Source organism: Panthera leo, chromosome A1, assembly GCF_018350215.1.
Source record: "Panthera leo isolate Ple1 chromosome A1, P.leo_Ple1_pat1.1, whole genome shotgun sequence".
NCBI classification, from domain to species: domain Eukaryota; kingdom Metazoa; phylum Chordata; class Mammalia; order Carnivora; family Felidae; genus Panthera; species Panthera leo.
Genome location: NC_056679.1, coordinates 78,288,842 through 78,314,365, shown reverse-complemented (window position 1 = coordinate 78,314,365; position 25,524 = coordinate 78,288,842). Strand labels below are relative to the sequence as shown.

General features: G+C 42.1%; 1 protein-coding gene across 3 annotated transcripts in view; it reads right to left on the bottom strand.

Annotated features, from left to right (window-relative positions):
* Positions 1-25,524, bottom strand: part of MYO16 (myosin XVI) — a 615,829-nt gene that overhangs the window by 368,343 nt on the left and 221,962 nt on the right. For all 3 annotated transcript variants that reach the window (XM_042930188.1, XM_042930181.1, XM_042930176.1), the window contains exon 5: positions 4,729-4,837. In XM_042930188.1, coding sequence (XP_042786122.1) covers positions 4,729-4,837 — 109 coding nt within the window. The remainder of the gene's footprint in view (positions 1-4,728; positions 4,838-25,524) is intronic.

Sequence of the window (25,524 nt, the reverse complement as noted above, 5' to 3'; positions counted from 1 at the left end):
ACACATCATTAAAACTGAGCTGTAAAAGAATAGAGCTCAGTGATAAAAGACACATTAAAGCAGATTAGAGATCACTCATTTACCACATGTCATGAGAAAACAATCTATTTCAGCCACTGTTGTGAAGGTATCAGAGGGGAATATTATGATATTGTATCTTATTATTTTCAAACTTCATTTTGAGTCAAATATGATACCATGTAAGATGCGATTTTAGATTTTTGATATATGTTCAGGAAACAAGCAGAAGTCTATTTTCAGCAAGACAATGGAACAGAATTTCCCTCTCTTCTTGCTCAAAAGTCTTAAGCTACTCCAGGAAAAATATAACCAACAGACCATAATAAGCCTATTTTATAATGGATAATAGGCCAAGCCTGTCTTTTTTAAAAGAAATTAAGTTTTATTTTCATCCTGTTCTCTGAAAAAGAAAAAAAAAACTAATACAGGTCGTGATTGGATTTATTATTTTGACAGGAATTCATTAATTTTTTTTCAAAATGAACACATTTAGGAAATATTTAGGAAATAAGAAAAACATCATTTGCTTGAAATTTACAAGTTATTACATGTGATACTAATTACTATTGCCTGAGTACATTTGATAACATCAGGTGATATGTAAAACTGAAATCACATTGACACGTCAAGTCAGTCTAAACCCTATCTTAACTTTCCTTAACTGTCTCTCTCAAGACAATATTGTTTTTTTTGTAACAATTCAACTTTTCTTTTTCTCCATTACCCATTTTGTATTGGGGGTAGTCTGTCACTCTGATGTGACCCGCCCTGTGACTATAGCACATCATTTTCTTAGTTTCTAGAATTGGAACTAAGGATGCTCTGAGCAAGCAAATAAAGGGAGATGATTCTAGAAAAAAGAAACAAACATGCTCAAGCCAAAAGGCTGTTATAACCCTCTACCCCATCCCTTCCATCAGTCCTACCAGATGCACAACGTAGGACCGTCCCCAGCAAACTGGGATACACTCCCACCTTGACGATGGGTGACTCTGAAGAGGGTGGTGCAGGATTGGCATTTCAAATTAATTTCACTAAGTGGAAGAAATATACAAGGTCACTATGGACTGAATAATCCAGGAGTCTCTTAAGGAATTATCAGGGATACTACTCAGCGGTGAAAACGAATGAAATGTTGCCATTTGCAACAACATGGATGGAACTAGAGGGTATGATGCTAACTGAAATAAGTCGGAGAAAGATAAATATGTGATTTCACTCATATGTGGAATTTAAGAAAACACAACAGATGAACACAGGGGAAGGGAAGGAAAAATAAGATAAAAACAGAGAGGGAGGCAAACCATAAGAGACTCTTAAACACAGAGAACAAATGAGGGTTGCTGGAAGGGAGGTGGGTTGGGGGCTAAATGGGGGATGGGCATTAAGGAGGACACTTGTTGAGATGAGCACTGGGTGTTACATGGAAGTGATGAATCACTGGGTTCTACTCCTGAATCCAATACTACACTGCATGTTAACTTACTTGATTTTAAATTAAAAAAAAAAGAAAAGAAACGAAAAGAAAAGAATAATCAGGGAAGGCTAAGCCAGTTTCTCAGGCTGTTTCCACAACAGAAAGCCTAGGGTTTTAACGAAGGCAGCAACGGCACAATGGGTGAGGGATGCAGACATATCAGGGGGATGTCACGGAAGGAGAATCTATAAAATTTGGTGACAATTTGATGTGAGGGATGTAGGAAAAGAGAAGTGACATTCAGATACTTGGATTCCTGGCCGTAAAGGTAAAATGGACTCTTGGTAGGGCATGAAACTTCCATATTGGGCATGTTATCCCAAACCGCCTGATATCCAAGGCAAGATACTTAAGAACAGTGCACACGACAAGGCAGAAGTTCTACTAAGAGATTTGAGCCACAGGAGTAATCTTGGGAGCAGGCAGGCTGTCACAACACAAGGAACAGGGAGAGATGAACCAGAGAACATTCTGGCATCTGCCTGTGCAGTCACACTTCCAAAGGAAGTAAGTGGGAGCTCAAAGAGAATGGAGGACGGTATGGAATGATCACTGCAGGTGAGCGAGGTTTCACGGGAGAGTGTGATGGAAGTCAAGGGAACACTACAGGGCGATGAGGGAACACAGACAGGAGAACGGAAGGGTGATCAGCCAATAGAGAGCCAAGCAGGCAATGGCCATCTTTGGAAGGACATTTCCAGCAGGGGCAGAGGCTGAACTTCAGTGGGCTAAGGAGAGGAGATTAGGAGCTCAGGAGAATAAGTGTGAGCTTTTTTTTTCTAAAGGATGAATTTCGAAGGAAGGAGAAAGGGCATGCACAGCAAAGTGAAAAGATTCCATGTATATATCTTTACCCATGCATCTGTCCTGGACCACCTTGTGCCTCCCCCCGTCCCCCCTGCAGTGCTTTCTTCCCTCGCTCGATCATTTTGCAATCGGTTGCCTTCTCTGAAAGCCAACTGGCTCGCCTCGCTCTGCCGATCCAATATGCATCAAGTCCTCAACCAGCCCTCCGTGGCTGTCTCGTTTTCCAGCCCAGGAAGCCCAGGCGGTGAGCTGAGGTTAATTGCTGTGCCCGGGTGTATGCTGTATGTCGGTGGTGACAGTACAATTAGAACCTGTGACCAGCGATTTGCCATGTAATCAACTTCCTCACAACCTCGCCTGCCTCCTGCCACACGCGTCCTGATGGGACAGCGTGCTAAGTACTCAGCCTGGAAACTGTATGGTGCGCAGAGAATATTCGAGGATGACAGCCGCCTGGTTCTGAGAATGTGGTTCTGAAACACTGAGCGCCAAACGGTAATACGCATCGAGTCAGGGAATCTTAGAAATGTCTAAGGATGTCAGCCCACACTGTCATGGCAGATAACCCTGAAAGCACGCCAGCGAGGAGGCCAGAGAATAAATCGAATGGGTGTGGCAGCTGACACAGACACGTAGGAGGGACCCAGGCAGAATAGGAGCACACCGTGCACGAGGCGAGGGAGGGGCAGACGGTCGTGAGGCACAGGCCAGCACACCAGCAGTGACAAATGGAAAACAGAATTAAAAATTCAGGGGATATTAAGTTGAATCTGTTCCAGCAAATATGTATTTTACAAACTGATTGTGACAGCCATTGTCGTGACAGATTTTCTCCTAACCATCGAGAATCTGTGCCTCCCTCTCTTTCTTTGCCCTCAGTCACGTTCAAAATCACTTATTTTTCTTTGCATAAGATAGGTAATACTGCCTTTGTAAATATCAAATTTTCTTATCGAACAAAATCCTTGAATGAGTGGGAAAGGTTTTTAAGTCAAGTTAGTTCTTTTGCAAATAAAGGTAACTTCATTTCAGTTTTCAAAGAGAACTATTTACTGCCATGGCTATTAGAAACTCAGAGTAAGGAAGGAAGAAATCTGCTAATAGAAGTGGCTCAGCTAATAATACAACTGAGCTGTTTGTGCAAATTCAGAAGCGTGCATGGTGAAGTCCAAGTTTCACAAAGGCCGAAACAATGAACTTCACAGCAGTGGGGTGTGCAAACATAACTTCAAGTCTCAATCCCTTTAGCAATAATGGAACCTGTCCCCAGCAAGTTGCCGCTGACAAGAGGTTCAGAGATCTGAATGTGACCTTCACATAAGGAGCAGATACAAGGAGTGAGGGAGGTGCCTCCATCACCCCGGCCGGGACTCGGTGACCTTCCGTAGGACAGCTGGGCTCACGGCTCACATTGTCCCTAATGAAGATAACAGTACTTAACCTACTCTCAGAATTCATGAGATTACTTTTTTAAGAACCCCTGGCTGTGAAGTGCTAATTATTATTATTATTCTAAGCCATCCTCAGAATAAACCTTTTGATACGAGAGATCTGGAGGAGGCAAAGAGCACAGGGAAAAAAGAGGCAGATGTGAGGGCTTTTCTTAGAATCGAGAAGGACAGAGTGACAAGCACTGTGTGGCTCTTAAAACTTTTAAACTTCTCTGACAAAAGATCATACTTGAAGGGTCTGGAATTTCTTTGTTGTTATTTATACCTAAACAAAGAGAGGGGGCGGGGAAGTGGCAAACTTCTTCAGTCGCGTACCATATCGGGCTCAGGATTTCAAACACCTCCCACTTTGCCAATGCTGAACTTGCTCATGAAATTATACGTTTAGTCTGTGCAATTAAATATTCTTTGGGAGGGAATCTATCTGGGAGCTCTACTCATCTTTTCAGGCTAGCAACATGACCAGGGCGCTTCCTTCTGACATTTGTGTTTCCACGTGTCACCAACAGTGGATGCTGTGCAAGCTGCTCTTGACTTAAGTCCTCCCTCACTGGCACTCACGAGGACTACCCGCTCCTAAGAGAATACACTTCAGATGACCTCGCTCTCGTTAACTCAGAATTCAGTTATGCTGGTTCACTTCCCTTGCCCTCCCAGTGGAGAATAGATTATAATTACAAACCCAGTCCCACTAATTATGGACTTTAGATGCTTGTTAAAATGTTCCTTCATTCTTGGCCTCTAGATTTCTGCTGCCTTGCAAAACTGCCTTGACTCAACCAACGAGGCATCGCGGGGGGAACAATGAAATTCTATATAGAGAAAAAATACTTCATTTTACACAATCTAGGGAAACCACATCGATCTGAAATCGTGTGTGCATGCCTAAAAAATAGATAAAATATACATTTGTAATTCTACCACACTGTCTTTAAATCTATCTCTCTATAGTTTTTCACAGCAACTGCCTACCATTTTCATCCAGATAGGTCAACAGGATGGAACTAGATTCTGTCCCTTCCATGGCATAATCCAAGGGGATATTTCCATTAACATCCTGGAGAAGGACATTGGCTCCAGCCTGTAAGCGAAAAAGAACAAATATAACATTATGTATACTGGTAACAAAGAAAGCGGGTTTCACTTCTGCATTAGTTGGGAAACAGATCCAGAAAAGTCTGTCTTAGATAAAACCCTGTAGAAGCATGTGGGACACTGTAATTACTTTTTAAGACAAATGTAATAAATACTTTGTGAGAAACTCCAACAGGCTAAGAATGTTCAACTGACGTTGGCAAGGCCTTAGCCCTGGCTTCTTCCTCCCACCCCTCTTGCTACTCCCAAGATATCCGATCCTTGCTGTGGAAACAACCGCACCTCTGCGTTGGTTGCCTCGATTCTAACAGAGCAGAAGGTCCCCATGCCTTTGGAGGGTCTCCACAGAGAACTCTTCCGTGAACTTTGATCTTCCCCCCAAACTATCCTATAAGCTCTTCAAGCACTTTGCTCTCTACAGAAAGTCATCGGAGAGCTGTTCTCACACTACCATGTTTTAATAAAGGCCTGGGCTAGTGGCTTCTGGTTGTTTTTCTTTTCTCTTTACAGAAACTATTTTTTTTAAAAAGCACAATCTGTAGATATTAATGAAATATATTAAATATGGCCATTACATAGCTTTTTGCTTCAAAGCACCCTTCATCAAGCACCTCTGAGGATGCATGTTTCCCTCCCGCCCATCCCAGCTTAAACACAATGACGGTTTTACTTTCCCTTTTCTCCAAGGACATGGCACAAGCACATACCACTGACCAAGGGATGAGTTCACTGAACTCAGGCCAGACGAATGAATGTCTTCCCCTATTCTTTTTACTGAATACAAGTCTGTGATGCCATATTTATAAAGTTCATATACTGTCCAAGTTCACGTTACATAAAAAGGTATATAACATTCATAATCTTATATACTACAATGTGGGATTTTGCCCTCTGTGATTCTAGATGTATATTCAATAAACAACCCTCCTATACATTACCAAGTCCGCACAGGTTTTCCAAAGGGTTGCTCTGGAGACATTGTAAAGACGGAAGTAAACATAGGCCAAAGTGGCAAAATAGTGTACCTCTTAATATCTGCCCTGAATAAACTATGCCACTCACCTCACCATCTTGAGTGTGCCACGTTATATTTTCTGTAACCACATGAAGATACTCCTCTATTTGAACAAATTAAGTTATATATTTCAGATTTTCACTTCGGTGAGGAAGCATGTGCTTTTAAGGTCTTGAAAACTTCAAACTAAGTGTTCGTAGTGCATTTAATATTTTTAGTTATTCAGAGTTTGAAAAGAAATTATTCGAGGCAACATTGTTCAGTAGACTTTGCTAATGATTCCTTTCCTTTAGTGGCCAACCAGGAGAATAAGATTTTGCATACCTACCCAAGGATCAATTGTTAAAGAGCCAATTAAGAGAGAACTACAGGGTCTCATTATTGATTTCAATACAAATAGGCAGAAGTAAATCTAGTTATTCTCTTTTCCCAATGCATAAATGTTTCCGATATAACCTTATCTACGCCAAACATCTGGACGCAAGGCAACAGCGAATATACGTATCATCATGTATCGTCAATAACAACAGAAATAAGTAGGACACAACCTGGTGCTGAGGGAGACTGTGCACTTCGAGAGAATACGTTCTACTCTACAAGAAGTAATGAGGCTCTTTCAAAACAAGTCTGAAGGTGACCTCTGATGCTGAATATAGTCGCGGGGCTCGTTCGCTTCAATTCCCACCCACTTGTCACTCAGCAGTCTGCATCGCTGAACTCTCAGGGGTTCCCTGTACAGAAGCCCATCTTCCCGGGGAGCAGGAACTTCCCTCATCAAAGATTGGAGTTTAGTCCCCATTATCTGCACCCCCTCCCCCAACCTGCCTCAGTGCCTGGCACATACAAGGCACTGAAAAAAGATTGAGTGAAACAAACTGAAAAATAAGGAGCCAAAAACCGAACTTAAGCTAATTATTACAAATTAAGGCACAGAACTATAATTTTTAGCTAAATTCTTTTTAACTAAATTTCCTGACCTTTATTTTCAAGGGCGCATGAATAAAATTACAAAATCACTATAGGCATACTTACATTTCCTGCCTTCACTCTTTTTTTTTTCAATATATGAAATTTATTGTCAAATTGGTTTCCATACAACACCCAGTGCTCATCCCAAAAGGTGCCCTCCTCAATACCCATCACCCACCCTCCCCTCCCTCCCACCCCCCATCAACCCTCAGTTTGTTTTCAGTTTTTAAGAGTCTCTTATGCTTTGGCTTTCTCCCACTCTAACCTCTTTTTTTTTTCCCCTCCCCCATGGGTTTCTGTTAAGTTTCTCAGGATCCACAGAAGAGTGAAAACATATGGTATCAGTCTTTCTCTGTATGGCTTATTTCACTTAGCATCACACTCTCCAGTTCCATCCACGTTGCTACAAAGGGCCATATTTCATTCTTTCTCATTGCCACGTAGTACTCCATTGTGTATATAAACCACAATTTCTTTACCCATTCATCAGTTGATGGACATTTAGGCTCTTTCCATAATTTGGCTATTGTTGAGAGTGCCGCTATAAACATTGGGGTACAAATGCCCCTATGCATCAGTACTCCTGTATCCCTTGGGTAAATTCCTAGCAGTGCTATTGCTGGGTCATAAGGTAGGTCTATTTTTAATTTTCTGAGGAACCTCCACACTGTTTTCCAGAGTGGCTGCACCAATTTGCATTCCCACCAACAGTGCAAGAGGGTTCCCGTTTCTCCACATCCTCTCCAGCATCTATAGTCTCCTGATTTGTTCATTTTGGCCACTCTGACTGACGTGAGGTGATATCTGAGTGTGGTTTTGATTTGTATTTCCCTGATGAGGAGCGACGTTGAGCATCTTTTCATGTACCTGTTGGCCATCCGGATGTCTTCTTTAGAGAAATGTCTATTCATGTTTTCTGCCCATTTCTTCACTGGCTTATTTGTTTTTCGGGTGTGGAGTTTGGTGAGCTCTTTATAGATTTTGGATACTAGCCCTTTGTCCAATATGTCATTTGCAAATATCTTTTCCCATTCCGTTGGTTGCCTTTTAGTTTTGTTGGACGTTTCCTTTGCTGTGCAGAAGCTTTTTATCTTCATAAGGTCCCAGTAGTTCATTTTTGCTTTTAATTCCCTTGCCTTTGGGGATGTGTTGAGTAAAAGATTGCTACGGCTGAGGTCAGAGAGGTCATTTCCTGCTTTCTCCTCTAGGGTTTTGATGGTTTCCTGTCTCACATTCAGGTCCTTTATCCATTTTGAGTTTATTTTTGTGAATGGTGTGAGAAAGTGGTCTACTTTCAACCTTCTGCATGTTGCTGTCCAGTTCTCCCAGCACCATTTGTTAAAGAGACTGTCTTTTTTCCATTGGATGTTCTTTCCTGCTTTGTCAAAGATGAGTTGGCCATACGTTTGTGGGTCTAGTTCTGGGGTTTCTATTCTATTCCATTGGTCTATGTGTCTGTTTTTGTGCCAATACCATGCTGTCTTGATGATGACAGCTTTGTAGTAGAGGCTGAAGTCTGGGATTGTGATGCCTCCTGCTTTGGTCTTCTTCTTCAAAATTACTTTGGCTATTCGGGGACTTTTGTGGTTCCATATGAATTTTAGGATTGCTTGTTCTAGTTTCGAGAAGAATGCTGGTGCAATTTTGATTGGGATTGCATTGAATGTGTAGATAGCTTTGGGTAGTATTGACATTTTGACAATATTTATTCTTCCAATCCATGAGCATGGAATGTCTTTCCATTTCTTTATATCTTCTTCAATTACCTTCATAAGCTTTCTATAGTTTTCAGCATACAGATCTTTTACATCTTTAGTTAGATTTATTCGTAGGTATTTTATGCTTCTTGGTGCAATTGTGAATGGGATCCCATTCACAGCTGCCTTCACTCTTTTAGATGGACGTTTGTGACTTCCTTCCTTCCTTCCTCCCTCTCCCTCTCCCTCTTCCCCTCCCTCTCTCTCCCTTTCTCCTTCTCTCTTTCTCCTCTTCCCTCTCATTCTTCCCTCCTCTTCTTCTTTCTAACACTGGACAGTGTGAGCGCCCCACCTGCACCAGGGGTCCTGATGATGGGTATATCTTGAATTACACTTCTGAAATCTTACCTCTGTTTAAAAAAAAAAAAAAACAAGAACAGGGAAAAAAACCCACCATTGAGAAGATTCATGACTGGTTATTACTCTTAGTGTGAATGGCTCAAGTGTTAATGTGCACTTTTAGTTGTTAAGGGATCCCATTGGAACTGAAGGGTGAGGGCTTGCAAAATAGGACTTCTCAAAATGTCAGAGACTTGCCACTATACCATCAGGATGGTCTAATGTCCAGAAAACAGAAAGGGAAGTGAGGTTGGGAATTAGCAACATTTATAAGGTATTGTGTTAGTACTTGTTTTTCTGAAAAAATACTTTGAGGGGCGCCTGGGTGGCGCAGTCGGTTAAGCGTCCGACTTCAGCCAGGTCACGATCTCGCGGTCCGTGAGTTCGAGCCCCGCGTCAGGCTCTGGGCTGATGGCTCGGAGCCTGGAGCCTGTTTCCGATTCTGTGTCTCCCTCTCTCTCTGACCCTCCCCCGTTCATGCTCTGTCTCTCTCTGTCCCAAAAATAAATAAAAAACATTGAAAAAAAAATTAAAAAAAAAAATACTTTGAGCCACTCAGTAATATAGAATGAACTTTTCTCAGTTTTGCAAAGCGAGAGCCATTAAGTGATTCAATAAAAGTATCAGTCTGACATTGTCCATTTTTAATATGGAAATTTCAAAACACATGTATTCTAAAATATATTTATTTTTTTTTCTCTTCTGGACATGATATTCCTCAATGCTTTTTAGAAATGTTCCTTTTACATTTCAAATTTCATTCCACTGATGCTGAGTCCACCAAGTCGTTTTTCAGCTAGGAGGACAAAAGCCGGGGAAAAGTGCTCGTGAACTGGTGCACATATTAATTACAGTGTTTCCGTGGATACGGGGCTCACTATTTTCAGTATAGAACGTGGGCAACAACAGCAAACTTTAATTGCCCCACGTGTTGGTGTGTGTATCCCACTGTAAGCACACTCTTTTATTTCAGGGCATGAGAAGCAGGACGAGGGGAAGGTGTTAGACTAGATTTTCAAATACAGGACAAAGAATGCCCAAGGTTGGGGGGGCCTGGGTGGCTCAGTCGGTTGGGCGTCCGACTTTGGCTCAGGTCACGGACTCGCGGTTTGTGGGTTTGAGCCCCGCGTCGGGCTCTGTGCTGACAGCTCGGAGCCTGAAGCCTGCTTCGGATTCTGTGTCTTCACCTCTCTCTGTCCCTCCCATACTCATGCTCTGTCTCTCAATAATAAATAAACGTTAAAAAAAAAATGCCCAAGGCGGCACTCGTTCTATTATACAAGAACAACAGCCTTAGCCATCACCACACATTTTCTAAAACTTAAACAATATTTTTTAAATAACCGAATGCTGTACTTTATAAAAACATACGGCTTAGGAGACGGCTGCATTAAAAGGCTGGTGAGAGCGAGACTAGATGGAAGAGATAGATACTTTCTCGTTTATATTCGGTGCCCATGAACACCCTAAGTCCCGGGGCGTGTGTGCGTGTGCGTGTGCGTGCGTGTGAAGCATCTTCCTAGTTTTACATTCCTACGCCTAATCACCAGATGTCAGATTTCTTATCCTGACGGTAGTTATTATCCTTTAATGAAAGAAGGCATTCCAAATTAAGAAAAACGTGCATCAGTGGGAACAGCTCAACCAAGATGTTATATTCGTGCGATATAGACTGTGAGGCAAGTCCTTCGGTTTGGTTTTGAGACCATCAGTCATACGGTGATTGGTTTCCATCGGGCAAGTGAAAGCAGTCGATGTTATCTATGCCAAAGCCCACTCCTCACATACTTTCTGCAGGTGCGGCCTGAACAGTTCCCACAGGGAGCCCTGAGGACATTTTCTCTAAGGAAGGCCACCCCACCTCCAATTGTCCTCACCTATGTTCCTAGAGTATTGGAAATGGAACTCAAATACATCAACCCCCCACCCCTCCTCCCAGACAGGAATCTCACCTCTTGCCTATCAGATAACCTATGAAGGCATAAGTGCACCTTTCTTGTAAGCAACATTTTCCTGGTTTGCTTTCTGTAACAATTTAATGTCAGTGAATATACTTGCCAATTCGTTCATTGAGTAGTGATTCTCTAACACATGAATACTGAAATTGATGGCATCTGAATATTTGCTTAATTGGCTTCAGCAAATACCACTTTTTATACGCCAACACTTTCTGGCAACTTTTTATCTTGGTATAATTTCAAATTCAGTTAAAGCTGCAAGAGTAATGCCAAGAAACCCTGTGTACCTGTTATGAGTTGAATTGCGTCCCCCTACCAAGAAATGTGGACGTCCCAGGGGCCTAGTACCTGTGAATGTGGACTCATGTGGAAACAGGACGGGTGCAGATGTCATCAGGTGAGTTAAGAGGAGGCCATGTTGGAGTAAGTAGTGGGACAAGTATTCTTATAGGGAGAGGGGCTTCGGGGACGCACACACACAGAGAGAAGGCAGCCAGGTGAAGACAGAGGCAGATATGGGGGGCGATGCAGCCACCAGCCAAGGACCCCCTGGAAGTGGACCAGATGAGGAAGGAACCTCTCCTGTAGGTTTCAGAGGGGGCGCGGCTTTGCGGACCTTGACTCCAGCCTCCAGAACTGTGGAATGACCAACTTCTGTTGCTTTAAGCCCCCACACCAGTTTGTGGTAGTTTATTACGGCAACCCCAGGAAACTAATACTCTGCCCTCTACCCAAATTCGCCAATGTATACTTTCCTCCTACTTTTGCACTATTTTCCCCAAATCTCTTAAAAGTGAGTCAACAGGCACCACACATCCCTTTACCTCTAATATTTTAGTGTATATTTCATAAGAATAAGGATAAGTCTCATGCATACAAGTTATCAAAATCAGAAAATTTAGCATTACTAACTACTATTATCTAAACCACCCTGCACACCCAAATTGGCGTTACCTTCTCCTACTGTATTGTTGACCGCTATTTCCCCAGCCCGGGAGGTAACCCACGATCCCCCGGCACAGATACTTGTCCTTTTTCTTTAGTTCCACCCAATTTGGGACACCTCTTCAGTCTTCTCAAGACCTTCTCTCATATGTGTTACGAGGTTTTTGGCAGGGAAACCAGAGAGGGGATAGCATATTCTTCCCATCATACCCTATCAGACGGCACAGGATGTCCCTTGGTCCCATCAGTGATGAAGTGAACCTTGATCACTGGCAGGGGTGAGGTTTGCCAGGTGTTTGCAGGGCAGAACTGAAACTAGGAACCCATGCGTGCATGCCCATATCGACAGACACATGAATGCCTGAATACAGGTCTTCCTTACAAGAGATACCAACTCACCCAGGCAGACGGCATGTCAAGGTTAGAATCCGGCATTCGTTAGAGTAATAACTGATTTCAATGGGAGTCAGTAAGGGATGGTAACACTACATTCCTGCGTGCCGGAAAGGCAGACATTTGAACGAAACCTTGATGAGGAACAGAATATTTACACAGTCTTCAAATATCCTGCCACAAAATATTCCACTTACATATAAAAATGTTGGCATCTAACCTGATAGGAAAAATAGAAAATTCTGTGAGTGAATGTTTTGTGCTTTTGAATTGCAGATGGGTCTTCTTCTTTCTATAGAAACTTCTGCATTATGTGCTAGCAGGATAAGATGAAGGCTGTCCCAGAGGAATGTATAATGTGCAAGCAATTATTTTGGGTCACAGCACATGATTGATATTAGGAGTTTGCAAACGTTCAGTTTAAGGATACGGGGAACTGTATGGTGAGATCACCCCAACTTTTTCTCAAGACTTCAAGGGCCTGTGTCATCCAGACCCCAACCCCTTAAACGTCCAAATATTCTGAATTCACTTGACCAAAAATACTGTATTTGGGAAGCGCGACAATATTCACTGCTGAACTATTCATGGAGTCTCATATTAACTGAACAATAAAAGTTGCTATCCAACAAGAAATGCACATTCAAAACAAAGAAACACAGATTTAGATAAGAACAAGAAGTCTAAATGGGGTTTCTGAAATAGAAGAAGTCTATAAATTTTTAATGACGTATTTCCGCTATCTTGCATTCATTGAGATGGTAAGTTTAGTGACACTATTCAAAAATGGAAAGTGGTGAGGCGCCTGGGTGGCTCAGCCACCCAGCTTCTGGGCATCTGACTTAGGCACAGGTCATGATCTCATAGTTCATGGGTTTGAGCCTCACATCGGGCTCTATGCTGACAGTTCAGAACCTGGATCCCGCTTCAGATTCTGTATCTCCCTCTTTCTCTACCCCTCCCCTGCTCGTGCCCTGTCTCTCTCTGTCTCTCAATAAATAAATGTTAAAAAAATTTAATGAAAGTGGAGTATCAGCCTTCAGAGAGCTGAAAAACAGGGACACATCTGTCAAGGAGCGTTTGAGTGAGAGGTAGCAGGAAACAGGAGAAGGGGAGGGAAGTTCTCCTGGTGTCACAGAAGCCACGCTCTGAGTGCTGGGTTACTGCTCACCGATTTCAGGACCGAGGACAAAACACCTAATTCTGTCCATCAGCTTGCAAGGTGGAGCCAACTCTTACTACTTAATGTAGATGCCAGTTAACCTCGGTATAAATGTATGCAGTACCCAGCACAGTGCTGACCTACAGCAGCCACTCAATAAACTGTACCTGCACTAATAAACATAATCAAAAGAGAAAGAATATCTTATTAAATACAACATTTGTGGGATGCTTTGGTGGCTCAACTGGTTAAGCGTTCGACTTCAGCTCAGGTCATGATCTTGAAGTTCTTGAGTTCGAGCCCTGCGTGGGGCTCTGTGCTGACAGCTCAGAGCCTGGAGTCTGCTTCGGATTCTGTGTCTCCCTCTCTCTCTGCTCCTCCCCCGCTCATGCTCTGTCTCTCTTTCTCTCAAAAAAAAAAAAAAAAAAGAAAAAAAAAAAGAGTTGGTATTCTCAGGTCGCCTGGGTGGCTCGGATGAGCGTCCAACTTCAGCTCAGGTCATGATCTCGTGGTTTGTGGGTTCGAGCCCCACGTCGGGCTCTGTGCTGACAGCTCAGAGCCTGGAGCCTGCTTCGTTCGGATTCTGTGTCTCCCTCTCTCTCTGCTCTTCCCCTGCTCGTGCCGTGTCTCTCTCTCTCTCAAAAATAAATAAACAATTTTTTTTTAATTTTTAAAAGTACAGTATTTGTAAAACCACCATGAGCTAGAGTCTAATATGTCACCCACCCCTCTCTGCGTGCAGTATTTGGCGGGGCCCTGAATGCAAGCTCCAAACAGCATAGGCAGAATGCAGTAGCTGAAGGAGAGAAGGAAGGGCAGTTCAGCCCCAGCTCCTTGAAATGCTGAGGATGGTAGTTCTGGTTTGATTCCTTCCCTTCTTCCCCTCACTCTTACCATACGATACATTTGACAAAAGCAGCAATGAGGAAGCAAAATAATTTCAAAGGCAAGAAATGGTTCTAAAGCTCCATGCCCAGTCTATGCAGCCCAACGGTGGTAACAGCTTCAAGTATAGCATCTGAGGCAAACCAGAAAAAATGCCAGAATGCCCTCTCTTATGACCGTTACTGACAAAAAGGCAATGTGCCCTGAGGTATATGAGAACTCTTTGCAAATCTGTTCCTTAAAGAGAACCCACATGGAACAAAATACTTTGGTGAAAGATTGAGTAGAAACTTACAGGTACTTCTGAAAGAGATCTCCAAAAAAATCCAACCGCTTCGCTTATTTCCAGGTAACTTACCACTTAGTTTCTTTGAAAGTCTGTCCTCCAGCCAGTGGCCCCGCAGAGCACAACAGACCCTTCACTATTGCTTAGGAGCAATTATTTTCAAACGAAAAGAAAACTTCCTCACAATTCTGCCCTGTCTTCAAGGACAAACTCCAAAGAACTGCTAAAGCTTCAAACAAATCAGAGCAAAGATAGCAAACCATTTTTATAAAAAGACAAGCAAAACTGTAAGAGTCCCCCCAAAATGAAACTTAACATCACTGAACAAAAAGAATAACAGATACTGATCCAAAGGGCAATCTAATGCAAACAGGAATAAGAAGCACATGTTCTCATGAAACACCTACTCTCTATGCCCTGCATCATTTTACATTTATCATTGTTGTTGGATTGGGAAATCGAGCAGAGATGCTATTTTATGAGGTACATTCAGCAAGCAACCCCTCTCCTTCTGAAATATTCATGCCACCGAAGGAAACAGGTGAAGAAACTGTTAAACCTCAAAACCTCAACACATTCAATTGCCATCTCTCTTCCCAAAACTCAGCTGAGACATCATGGTTGAAAGCCCTGTGGCAGCCAGGAAGGAGGATGTCAGGTGGGGTGTGCACCAGCAGAAACCTGTAACAGAGCGGATTACCCCAGATGACCACCAATGAACGAGGCCGAAAAGGAAGAACCCATCGTCTTGCCACAGGACATCCCTCCTGTACTTGAGTCGGACCAACCAAGGGACCGTGGGGCTTCTATCTGCCCACAATCACGAGAACTTAGGGAACTGAATCAGAAGATTCATGCATCTCTGGTCTCAAGCAAAGACTTTCCCATGGGTTCCCACTGTTTAAGCAGAGAGAGAAAACTAAAAGCATTTAACTTTCTCCAGATGCTAGAATGTTGGCAGATAATGCAGGAGGCGATACCATCCAGGAATCCATTCATTCATTAAGAACTATGTATTAAGCCTTTATTATAATTAAAATGTACTTTGATTTTTAAATGATGGTAAATCTTTATGGTAATAAAAATCTCAAAACCTGTATTACAACCATTTAAAATTTTATAACAGTTGAGATGATATTGGAACACATTTTTACAGCTCCCGCTGTAAGCATTCTGAGGTCAATAATTATTACGCTGGGAGCACATAAATGTTTATTGTGGCCCTGCTGTCATGCGAAGTTACCAACCATGTCAAGAAAACAAAACATGTAAGAAAGAAAGGGTAATTGTAAAATGCCAAGTAAACGGGTGTGGATGGCATTTACAGTCACGCTGGAGAAGTCTGTACACGTTTCCACATATGACATCACTTTAAAGGGACACAGGGGAGGACGGGCACCTAGCAGTGGGCAGACCTGTTAGGGCCTGGGTCTGTGGCACCAAGAGCTGAATCCCCATCTGCCAGACAAAAGATGAAAAGCCAAAGTGTAGCAATATAAACATAGTTATTTAACACGAAATAGATATTACCAAGATCGTGAATAATAGTGTTGTAAAAACAGAGAAAGTAACGAAAATTTGGATAAAATGTCTAAAATAGGAGAATACTTGGGGCGCCTGGGTGGCTCCGTTGGTTAAGCATCCGATTTTAGCTTAGGCCATGATCGCAAGGTTCATGGGATCAAACCCCACATCGGGCTCTGTGTTGGAAGTGCAGAGCCTGCCTGGAATTCTCTCTCTCTCCCTCTCTCTCTCTCTCTCTGCCCCTCCCCGGCTTGTTCTCTCTCTCTCTCTGTCAAAGATAAATCAACATTAAAAATAAAATAAAATAGGGGCACCTGGGTGGCTCAGTCGGTTAAGCATCTGACTTCGGCTCAGGTCATGATCTCACAGTTAGTGAGTTCAAGCCCTGCATCGGGCTCCGTGCTGACAGCTCGGAGCCTGGAGCCTGCTTTGGATTCTGTGTCTCCCTCTCTCTCTGCCCCTCCCCTGCTCATGCTTTGTCTCTCTCTCTCTCTCTCTCTCTCTCTCTCTCTCTCAAAAATAAGTAAAAACATTACAAATAAAATAAAATAGGGGCACCTGGGTGGCTCAATCAGTTGAGTGTCTGACTTCGGCTCAGGTCATGATCTCACAGTTCGTGGGTTGGAGCCCGGCATCAGGCTCTGTGCTGACAGCTCAGAGCCTGGAGCCTGTTTCAGATTCTGCGTCTCCCTCTCCCTCTTCCCCTCCCCCACTTGCGCTGTGTCTCCTTCTGTCTCAAAAATAAATAAAATTTTTTAAAAATTAAAAAAATAATAAAATAAAAAATAAAGGAGGAGAATACTTAAATAAGGACATTTATATGACACAACTGCGTATTACTAAACCACCATGTAGAAGAAAATTTTAGGACCCGGGGATGTGCAGAAAGAGTATATAAAAAGAAAAGCTACCAATACATACATGTACACATCATATCAGGTAAATTCTGTGTAAATTCTGAGATATGGGGAGGGGAGACACAGAGGACAGAACACATCAAAACATACTCAGTGATTAGCTCTATGCGATGGAATTATTAGTGATTTTTAATTTTCTTCCTTACATGTATGGGTTTCCTTCAATTTTCTACAATAAATGTGTGACATTTATATTGAGAAAAGTATTCTTCAAAATAAACAATGAACAACACTCTGAAACAAGATGAAAACACAGGGCTGTTCTCTTGGGTCCCGGATGAGTTTCAAATCTACTGAAGTCAAAGGTGAGGAGTAAAACTTTAGACAAGTCAATGATTATCTGGCAAGCAAACCTGAGTAACGTTTGAATCAATGAGTGGCCACAATATAATTAAAGGTCAACCATCCAATTAAAAGATACAATTTCATAAGCAACCACGGTGAATGAGTGTTTCCGAGAAAAAGCTGAGACAAGAAATCATGGGTTCCACGTTAGTAAAGAGCCCCCTATGGTGAGGGTAAATTGAACATAATTTGAAGGTATTGTGCAATTCACTTATATTACGTGTCCTACTAAGCCACTCATTTATTTCCCTTCATATCATGGTTTTGTGTGAACCACACACTATTCATTGACAAAGACCTTGCACGAAATGAGGCAGTGTCTTTCTACCTCACTGATTTTCATTTAATTATTATCTAATACCAGTCAGTGTTCCCTGCTTTTTAAAAGGCTTATTTTCACTGAGATATCACCTCACACAAGTCAGAGTGGCTAAAATGAACAAATCAGGAGACTATAGATGCTGCAGAAGATGTGGAGAAATGGGAACCCTCTTGCCCTGTTGGTGGGAATGCAAATTGGTGCAGCTGCTCTGGAAAACAGTGTGGAGGTTCCTCAAACAGTTAAAAATAGACCTACCCTATGACCCAGCAATAGCACTGCTAGGAATTTACCCAAGGGATACAGGAGTGGTGATGCATAGGGGCACTTGTACCCCAATATTTATAGCAGCACTTTCAACAATGGCCAAATTATGCAAAGAGCCTAAATCTCCATCAACTGACGAATGGATAAAGAAGATGTGGTTTATATACACAATGGAATACTACTTGGCAATGAGAAAGAATGAAATCTGGCCATTTGCAGCAACGTGGATGGAACTGGAGGGTATTATGCTAAGTGAAAGAAGTCAGGCAGAGAAAGACAGATACCATATGTTTTCACTCTTATGTGGATCCTAAGAAGCTTAACAGAAGACCATGGGGGAGGGGAAGGGGAAAAAAAAGTTACAGAGAGGGAGGAAGGCACACCATAAGAGACTCTTAAAAACTGAGAATAAACTGAGGGTTGATGGGGGGTGTGAGGGAGGGGAGGGTGGTGATGGGCATTGAGGAGGGCACCTGTTGGGATGAGCACTGGTTGTTGTATGGAAACCAATCTGACAATAAATTTCACTAAAAAAATAAATACATAAAATAAAAGGCTTATTTTGTTCATCCGAACACTCCATACTTTGCTTGGAGGAAATACAGCCTTTTCTGGTTTTGTTTAGCGGCAAACTGTGAATATGGACAATTGATATTTTCTGTCCCTAAATACCTTGCGTTAATGGTCCTCACGTGTGATTTATCTCTGGTGCCTTATAGTATCAGCTCCTCTCTTTTTCTTTCTTTAGTCTAGCATATTCTATTGCAGTTTTAATGTTCCACGCTGCGATATTTATACACATACGAAAGGGAAACGACACAGAGTGTATATGTCCTTGCATTTGAGCTTGGGACACAATTTGAAACTTTCCTAGCATTTACTTCCCCATGTTTGAATGACTAGCTTCTCCCATTAATTCCCACTCCGCCATCCACAAGGAAACTCTCCAGCCATGTTTCCCCTGGACACTCACGACAGCACCAGCTTCTGGTTTGCCTTCTAAATCTGGCTCCTCTCTTCCCCTTTTCTCTGCAGCCTCCTGTTTCTCTAACAGTCTTTTAATTGGTATACTTTGGACCATCTTTCAAATGTTCTTTCACTTTTTTTCATTTCTTTTTATTTAAAAAATTGTTTTAATGTTTATTTATTTTTGAGAGAAACAGAGACGAATGCAAGTGGGTTAGGGGGAGAAAGAGAGAGGGAGACACAGAATCCGAAGCAGGCTCCAGGCTCCGAGCCGTCAGCACAGAGCCCGACGCAGGGCTCGAACTCACGAGCTGTGAGATCATGACCTGAGCCGAAGTTGGACGCTCAACCGACTGAGCCACCCAGGCACTCTAAATGTTCTTTCATTTTGACGGGGTGACCTGATTTACTCGAGGGCTTCTGTTCCCATGTGTGTAGATGAGACTCTCTATCGAGTTCCAGAAACAATGCCTCCTGGACGTCCCCCGGTGGGTCTTCCATGGATTCTGACCTTGACATGTTCAAAAAGGAACGCATAGCCCTCCCACAGAAAACTTTTTTTCTCTGATGGGTCTTTGCACCACCCCTTCCAATTTCCCAAACACAGATGGCTTGGAGTCATTTTTAAATTCCCTCTCCTTCTTTGATGTTAAACGACCCACATTACTACTGATTTCACCTTCAAAATATGCCATCAGTATTTCCTTCACTCTCATCACCACATCCTAAGCCCAGAGTGACTCATCAGCATTTCAGGTCATGTTCTTGCACAGGCATTGCTTCCACTGAGGGGCCTTTTCTGTCTTAGTCCACGTGTGCGCAGGGCCACGGGGGTGAGGGCCACACACAGCCTACTTACCCCATCCCAACCCTCACCGGAAGCTGAGATTTGATGTGAGGCACGCATAAAAATATTGATGTAAATATATTAATATGTATACACTAAGAAACAAATTAGTGTTTATGCTCACTCTCACCTTCTCTCCTACACAGTATCCACGTTTAAAGCCAAAGACCCTTTGGTTGCTCTGTTGCTCATGTATCCTTAGGAGCAAGCCTAGCAGACAGTACACAGCGGACCCTCAATAAAAAATGTATTTAATGAATGAATGAATGAATGCACATAATTCGCCAGAGATATTTTTAAAAATAGTGTTTCCATTTTTATCCTGAGTTTGAGGAGAAGACTCCCTCGCAGCTTATTGAGAATGGCTTTTTTTTGTTCTAAAATATCATCAGAATTCGTACTAATCCAGTGCGAGAAGAAGCAGGTGAATCTGACGGCCGTAGGAAAGGTGAAACCCGTCAGGATTCAAAGATCCCTGAGCAGATCCATCAATGGCGTTGTGCCAGGTGGAGAGGTGGCTTCCTCTCCAAACCCAGCCCCAGACCCCTGGGACAGTTCAAATAAGTCTTTCGATGAGATGATGTGACAAGGTCCCTGCCAGACTCTGCAATCCCATAACCCTATTCCATGTTTTGAGGTCTCTTTCGCATCTTCGTATCTGCAGTTCTCAGATGAGGGTGCAGAAGTGGTATAAAAATTATAAGGCAAAGAAGCTACCTTCAAGGTATTTACAGTTTATTTAAAGGGTCCAGTTAAATTTACGAAATAATCCCCATCCTCATCAAAGCCCAAGAAAGGCAGTAGATACAGAAGCGTGGCAGAAATGGGACGGACATGAATTTTGGAAACAAACCCCAGGTGGATCCTCACCTGGTTGTGTCGCTGGCTGTGTAAACCCCGGGCAATGACGTCATTAAGACCGACCGTCATCTCACTCGGAAAAGAGACGGAAGTGAAGTCTCTTAAACTATTCTATTGTTGAGAATTTCTCGTTATCAGCGACCTTCCAATTAACTCTCCCCAATCTCAGACTGATGCTCTCAGAGTTCTGTCCCTGCACATTTTCACTGCCGACTAAACTCTGCTCAGAGGAGGTAACAGAGGTGAGGGCACTGGATCCTGGTGGAACCAGCCCCTCACACATCAATATCCTTTCTCTTCTCCAGCTTCACTGAGGAGCTTCTGCGACTTTTACCTGCATTTCATGGCACAGTATGTTTTTAAGAGATGTCTCCAAGGTGTCACGGTCAAACACATTTGGGGTCCCTGCAGAATCTCTATCTTAGAACTCCACACCGCCCCAGAGCGCTGTGAAGCCTCCACCTGCTGGATGGGTCACAGTGAGACGGGAAGCCCTGGGCCAAGTGCTTGGGGCACTACTGAGCTAGACTGAGTCCCAGGGACAGTCTGTAAGGACCTCATCAGGAGGCACCTGGACTGGGGATGCCCAAACCCTTTTCTTTAATGGTAACCCTTTTTTAAATTTTTTTAAAATTTTTTTTAACGTTTATTTATTTTTGAGACAGGGAGAGACAGCATGAACGGGGGAGGGTCAGAGAGAGAGGGAGACACAGAATCGGAAACAGGCTCCAGGCTCTGAGCCGTCAGCACAGAGCCCGACGCGGGGCTCAAACTCACGGACCGCGAGATCATGACCTGAGCCAAAGTCGGACGCTTAACCAACTGAGCCACCCAGGCGCCCCAATGGTAACCCTTTTAGTTACCAGTTTCATTATTTAAGAATGGAGGCAGGTGGTAACTGTGTCCCCACGGATGAGGGCAGTAGGACAGGTGAGTGTCAGAACCAAAGACGTAATTCTAGAACCGATGTTTGCCGATTCTGAGAACCAGTTCATGTGGAAAGCAGCACTCTGGCCTGGACCTACTCCTCACGGCCCCTAAGGGGAGGGCCCCGTGCTGCACAGGCTCACAGCTGTCATAGCTGTGTTGTCTTGTGCTTCCTGGAAACATTATTTTATTTCTGCCCCCAGCCTTAGAGTCATGTGGAAACTTCCATGAAACACTTCTCTTGCTTCTGTTAATACTTGCAGATTTATTCCCCTTCTACTTCTCTAGGCTGACAGAAAATACTGAATGGTGACTGGATTTTTCTATGGCAGCGTTTTGGCTTGGCTCCCTTCTTTTTTTTTTTTTTTTTAACTTACTTTCTCAAGCCAAAAAAGTTATCTTATCTTTTATTGTATTCCTTATTCCTATATACACTCCCACCTGACTCCTAGTCTGCCAAGTTTTAAGCCAAAGTTTTTAGTAAAATTCTTTAATTATTACAGAAAAGGGTGAAAGCACTTCTGTCTGCCAAATGGTTCCCACACTAGGTTTTCTTGCATACTCTGCGTACTCCGGGCAGTCAGATGGAGCGAAATTCAAACGTGTCTTAGTTTTTCTACACTTTTCCCACATCACATCTTTCCTCCTCATTTTCCTTCTCAGTTGCCAGGTAAACGCAGATTGCTGATTTCTCCTAAATCTCAACTGGCCAAAGATTTAATAAACAGCATGAAATGACATGTGCCCACCAGACAAAATACCAAAAACACATGAATGATAGCAAACCAGGGGATAAAGTGTGTGTGTTTTCTGAGACACAGTGTGTTTTCTTACTCCCGCCCCATCTCCACAAAAACAACTAGTAGCTATTCAAGTTTTAACACAGAATCCTGAAATTCTGTTATATTATCTGCAAATTATACAATTCTTAAAGTTAAAACCTTCTTAGGTGTTAGGATTTTTTTTTTAAAACACAGACTACAATCATTAAGGGAAAAGAGCCTACCAAGTCTTTCAAAGAGTGATTTCATTTGGCAAGTCCTGGCTCAAGCTTTCTGAATTAAATTTTATATATATATAAACATATACACATACATACATATATATATGATATCATAGAAAATTATAGATAGAAATTATATATATTAGATTTCAAAAAAATTATAGATAGAAATTATATATATATTAGATATCAGAAAATTATAGATAGAAATTATATATATTAGATATCAGAAAATTATAGATAGAAATTATATATATTAGATATCAGAAAATTATAGATAGAAATTATATATATTAGATATCAGAAAATTATAGATAGAAATTATATATATTAGATATCAGAAAATTATAGATAGAAATTATATATATTAGATATCAGAAAATTATAGATAGAAATTATATATATGTTAGATATCATACAAAATTATAGATAGAAATTATATATATATATACATATATATATATATCTCATAATATCTTCATTGAAAATGAAAAAAAATCTAAAGACTAAATTACCTAACATCATATTTCTGTGAATATTAAAATACCCAGATCTGGTTGTTGTAACAGATATAATATTGAAAAAGAAATGAGGGTGTCAGGAATCATGAATGACAACAATGGTATTACAGGAAAGCATCACCAGAAATATGCACTGTCCTGGGTCTGTGTTTACGAGCCCTCCCAACACGAGCAAGCAGTGTGCAGTATCCTGGTACAATAATGTGCTTTTCCAATGTGGTTTAAGGACTGAATGTATCTTTAAATTTGACTGTGAAGGAATTTCTTATCTTGTGGAGCTTGATTTATTAATAAACATTGCATCCAAGTCCCCGGGATGAGTTCGGAATTAAGTAAAAAACACTCTGTCACCCACAGCTAGCAGCCAGTATGGCGGTCAGGCATGCTCTTCCAATGGAGGTAAAGAGGGAGACGTAATGACTGGGATCAGAAGACCAATGTTTCTCCATGCTCATGGGAATGTCTTGACCCTTTTCTCTTCTCTTTAGCTGAACAGACTGTATGAAAATCTAACCACCTCAGAACTACGGGGTCATCGAAACAGTGATCACTTACAGAAGTGGTTCAATGCAAGTCATTGCTAATAAAATATAAACTCCTAAGCAATGCTACATAGAGGGCACACAGTAGGGGAAAATCTGCATGGGATACTGATCATCGACCTACAGGGAATGAACACTGAGAAAAACACAACTTGAACCAAAAGTCAAGGCATATGATAGCAGGTTATTTTCTTTCACTGCTCTATACACAATCCAGCGCTACCTACGTAGAAGGCACATTCCAAATCGAAAGACAGTCATATTGTATAAGGACTCCCGGGCTATGACACCCACAAAGGGGTGATATTTCATCATCCCAAAGCCATTCTTGAGATGTAACCTTGAACACAAGGTCGGGGGGCAGGGGGTGAGAAACGAAGCAGAGCAGAAATGCCACATGATGTTTCTAAGTAAGTACGTCCAGGCATATCTGACCCTACATTAGCCCATGTCCCACACAAACTTGCTGTGGGGCACGATGGCACAGCCCTTCTCATGCAGGGTTCTGGACTTGGCCAGTTTGTCAGTCTTCCAACGACTGAACTATTAGATGCACTCCAGAGGTACAGGCCAGCCATTTCACATGAGGAGTGTCTTAGAGCATCACGGTGTAATTCTTATGCTGAAATCCAGTTGGCAGCAGCTAGGAAAAACTCAGTTACGTGCTTCTAGTTTAGAAAGAGCCAGATGCGTAGACATCCGCATCTGTCCTCAGAGCTCTCTTTAGTTGAACTTCTTCCACTCAGTCATGGAGGAAATAAAACTGATGATTATGTTCCATTGTAAATAGCAGCTCTTTTAAATTACAAATTACTCATCATTTTTAAGCATGAGAAACTGGAAACAGCTGAAATTCCCCAAAAGTATTACAGCATCTAAACTCTAGAACACTGTGCAGCCTCTAAATACACGTTTCCACAAAATATTTAAAAACATGGAGGGGCGCCTGGGTGGTGCAGTCGGTTAAGCGTCCGACTTCAGCCAGGTCACGATCTCGCGGTCCGTGAGTTCGAGCCCCGCGTCAGGCTCTGGGCTGATGGCTCGGAGCCTGGAGCCTGTTTCCGATTCTGTGTCTCCCTCTCTCTCTGCCCCTCCCCTGTTCATGCTCTGTCTCTCTCTGTCCCAAAAATAAATAAAAAACGTTGAAAAAAAAATTAAAAAAAAAAACATGGAATAATTTTGTGATATTGCAAAGAAACCGTATGGACTAAGTGGGTGCTACACTCACCCCCACAAAGAACCAGGAAGCTGTGCATTAAAATGATAACGTTGACTTTCTCTGAGCTGTGGGATTGTGGGGGACTTTTATGTTCTTTTGGTTTTTCTATATTTTTCAATGCTTCTGAAATAAATGTGAATTGCTTCTGTGATTAGAAAAATATCACATCTTGGGCTCAATTGGTTAAGTGTCCGACTTCAGCTCAGATCATGATCTTGTGGTTCGTGGATTTGAACCCCACATCGGGCTCTCTGCTGACAGCTCGGAGCCTGGAGCCTGCTTCGGATTCTGTGTCTCCCTCTCTCTCTGCTCCTCCCCTGCTCACAATCTCTCTCTCAAAAATAAATAAACATTAAAAAAATTTTTTAAAAAGAAAAACAATATGTCTTACTAAAAGGACATTCAGAAATTAAATCTAAATGCTTTACAATATTAAATTATTAAATTTTTTAAATTGTCTTAAATGTAGATGAAAAAAGGTTATAATGGAAAGCACTTTTGAAGAAGAAGTATAATTTACCAAAAATGGGAGCTTACATAAATGAACAGGGAAGCCTAAGGAAGTTTTCCTTATGCCTTGGACGTGGACACATGTGTGTCTCAAACTTTCCAAGCCTGGGAAAAACCAAAAGGACTCATGTTTCTGTCAGATGCCTATGAAAGTGTATTTCTCTGTCCTTCAAAGAATTTTATGTCAAGTCATAGA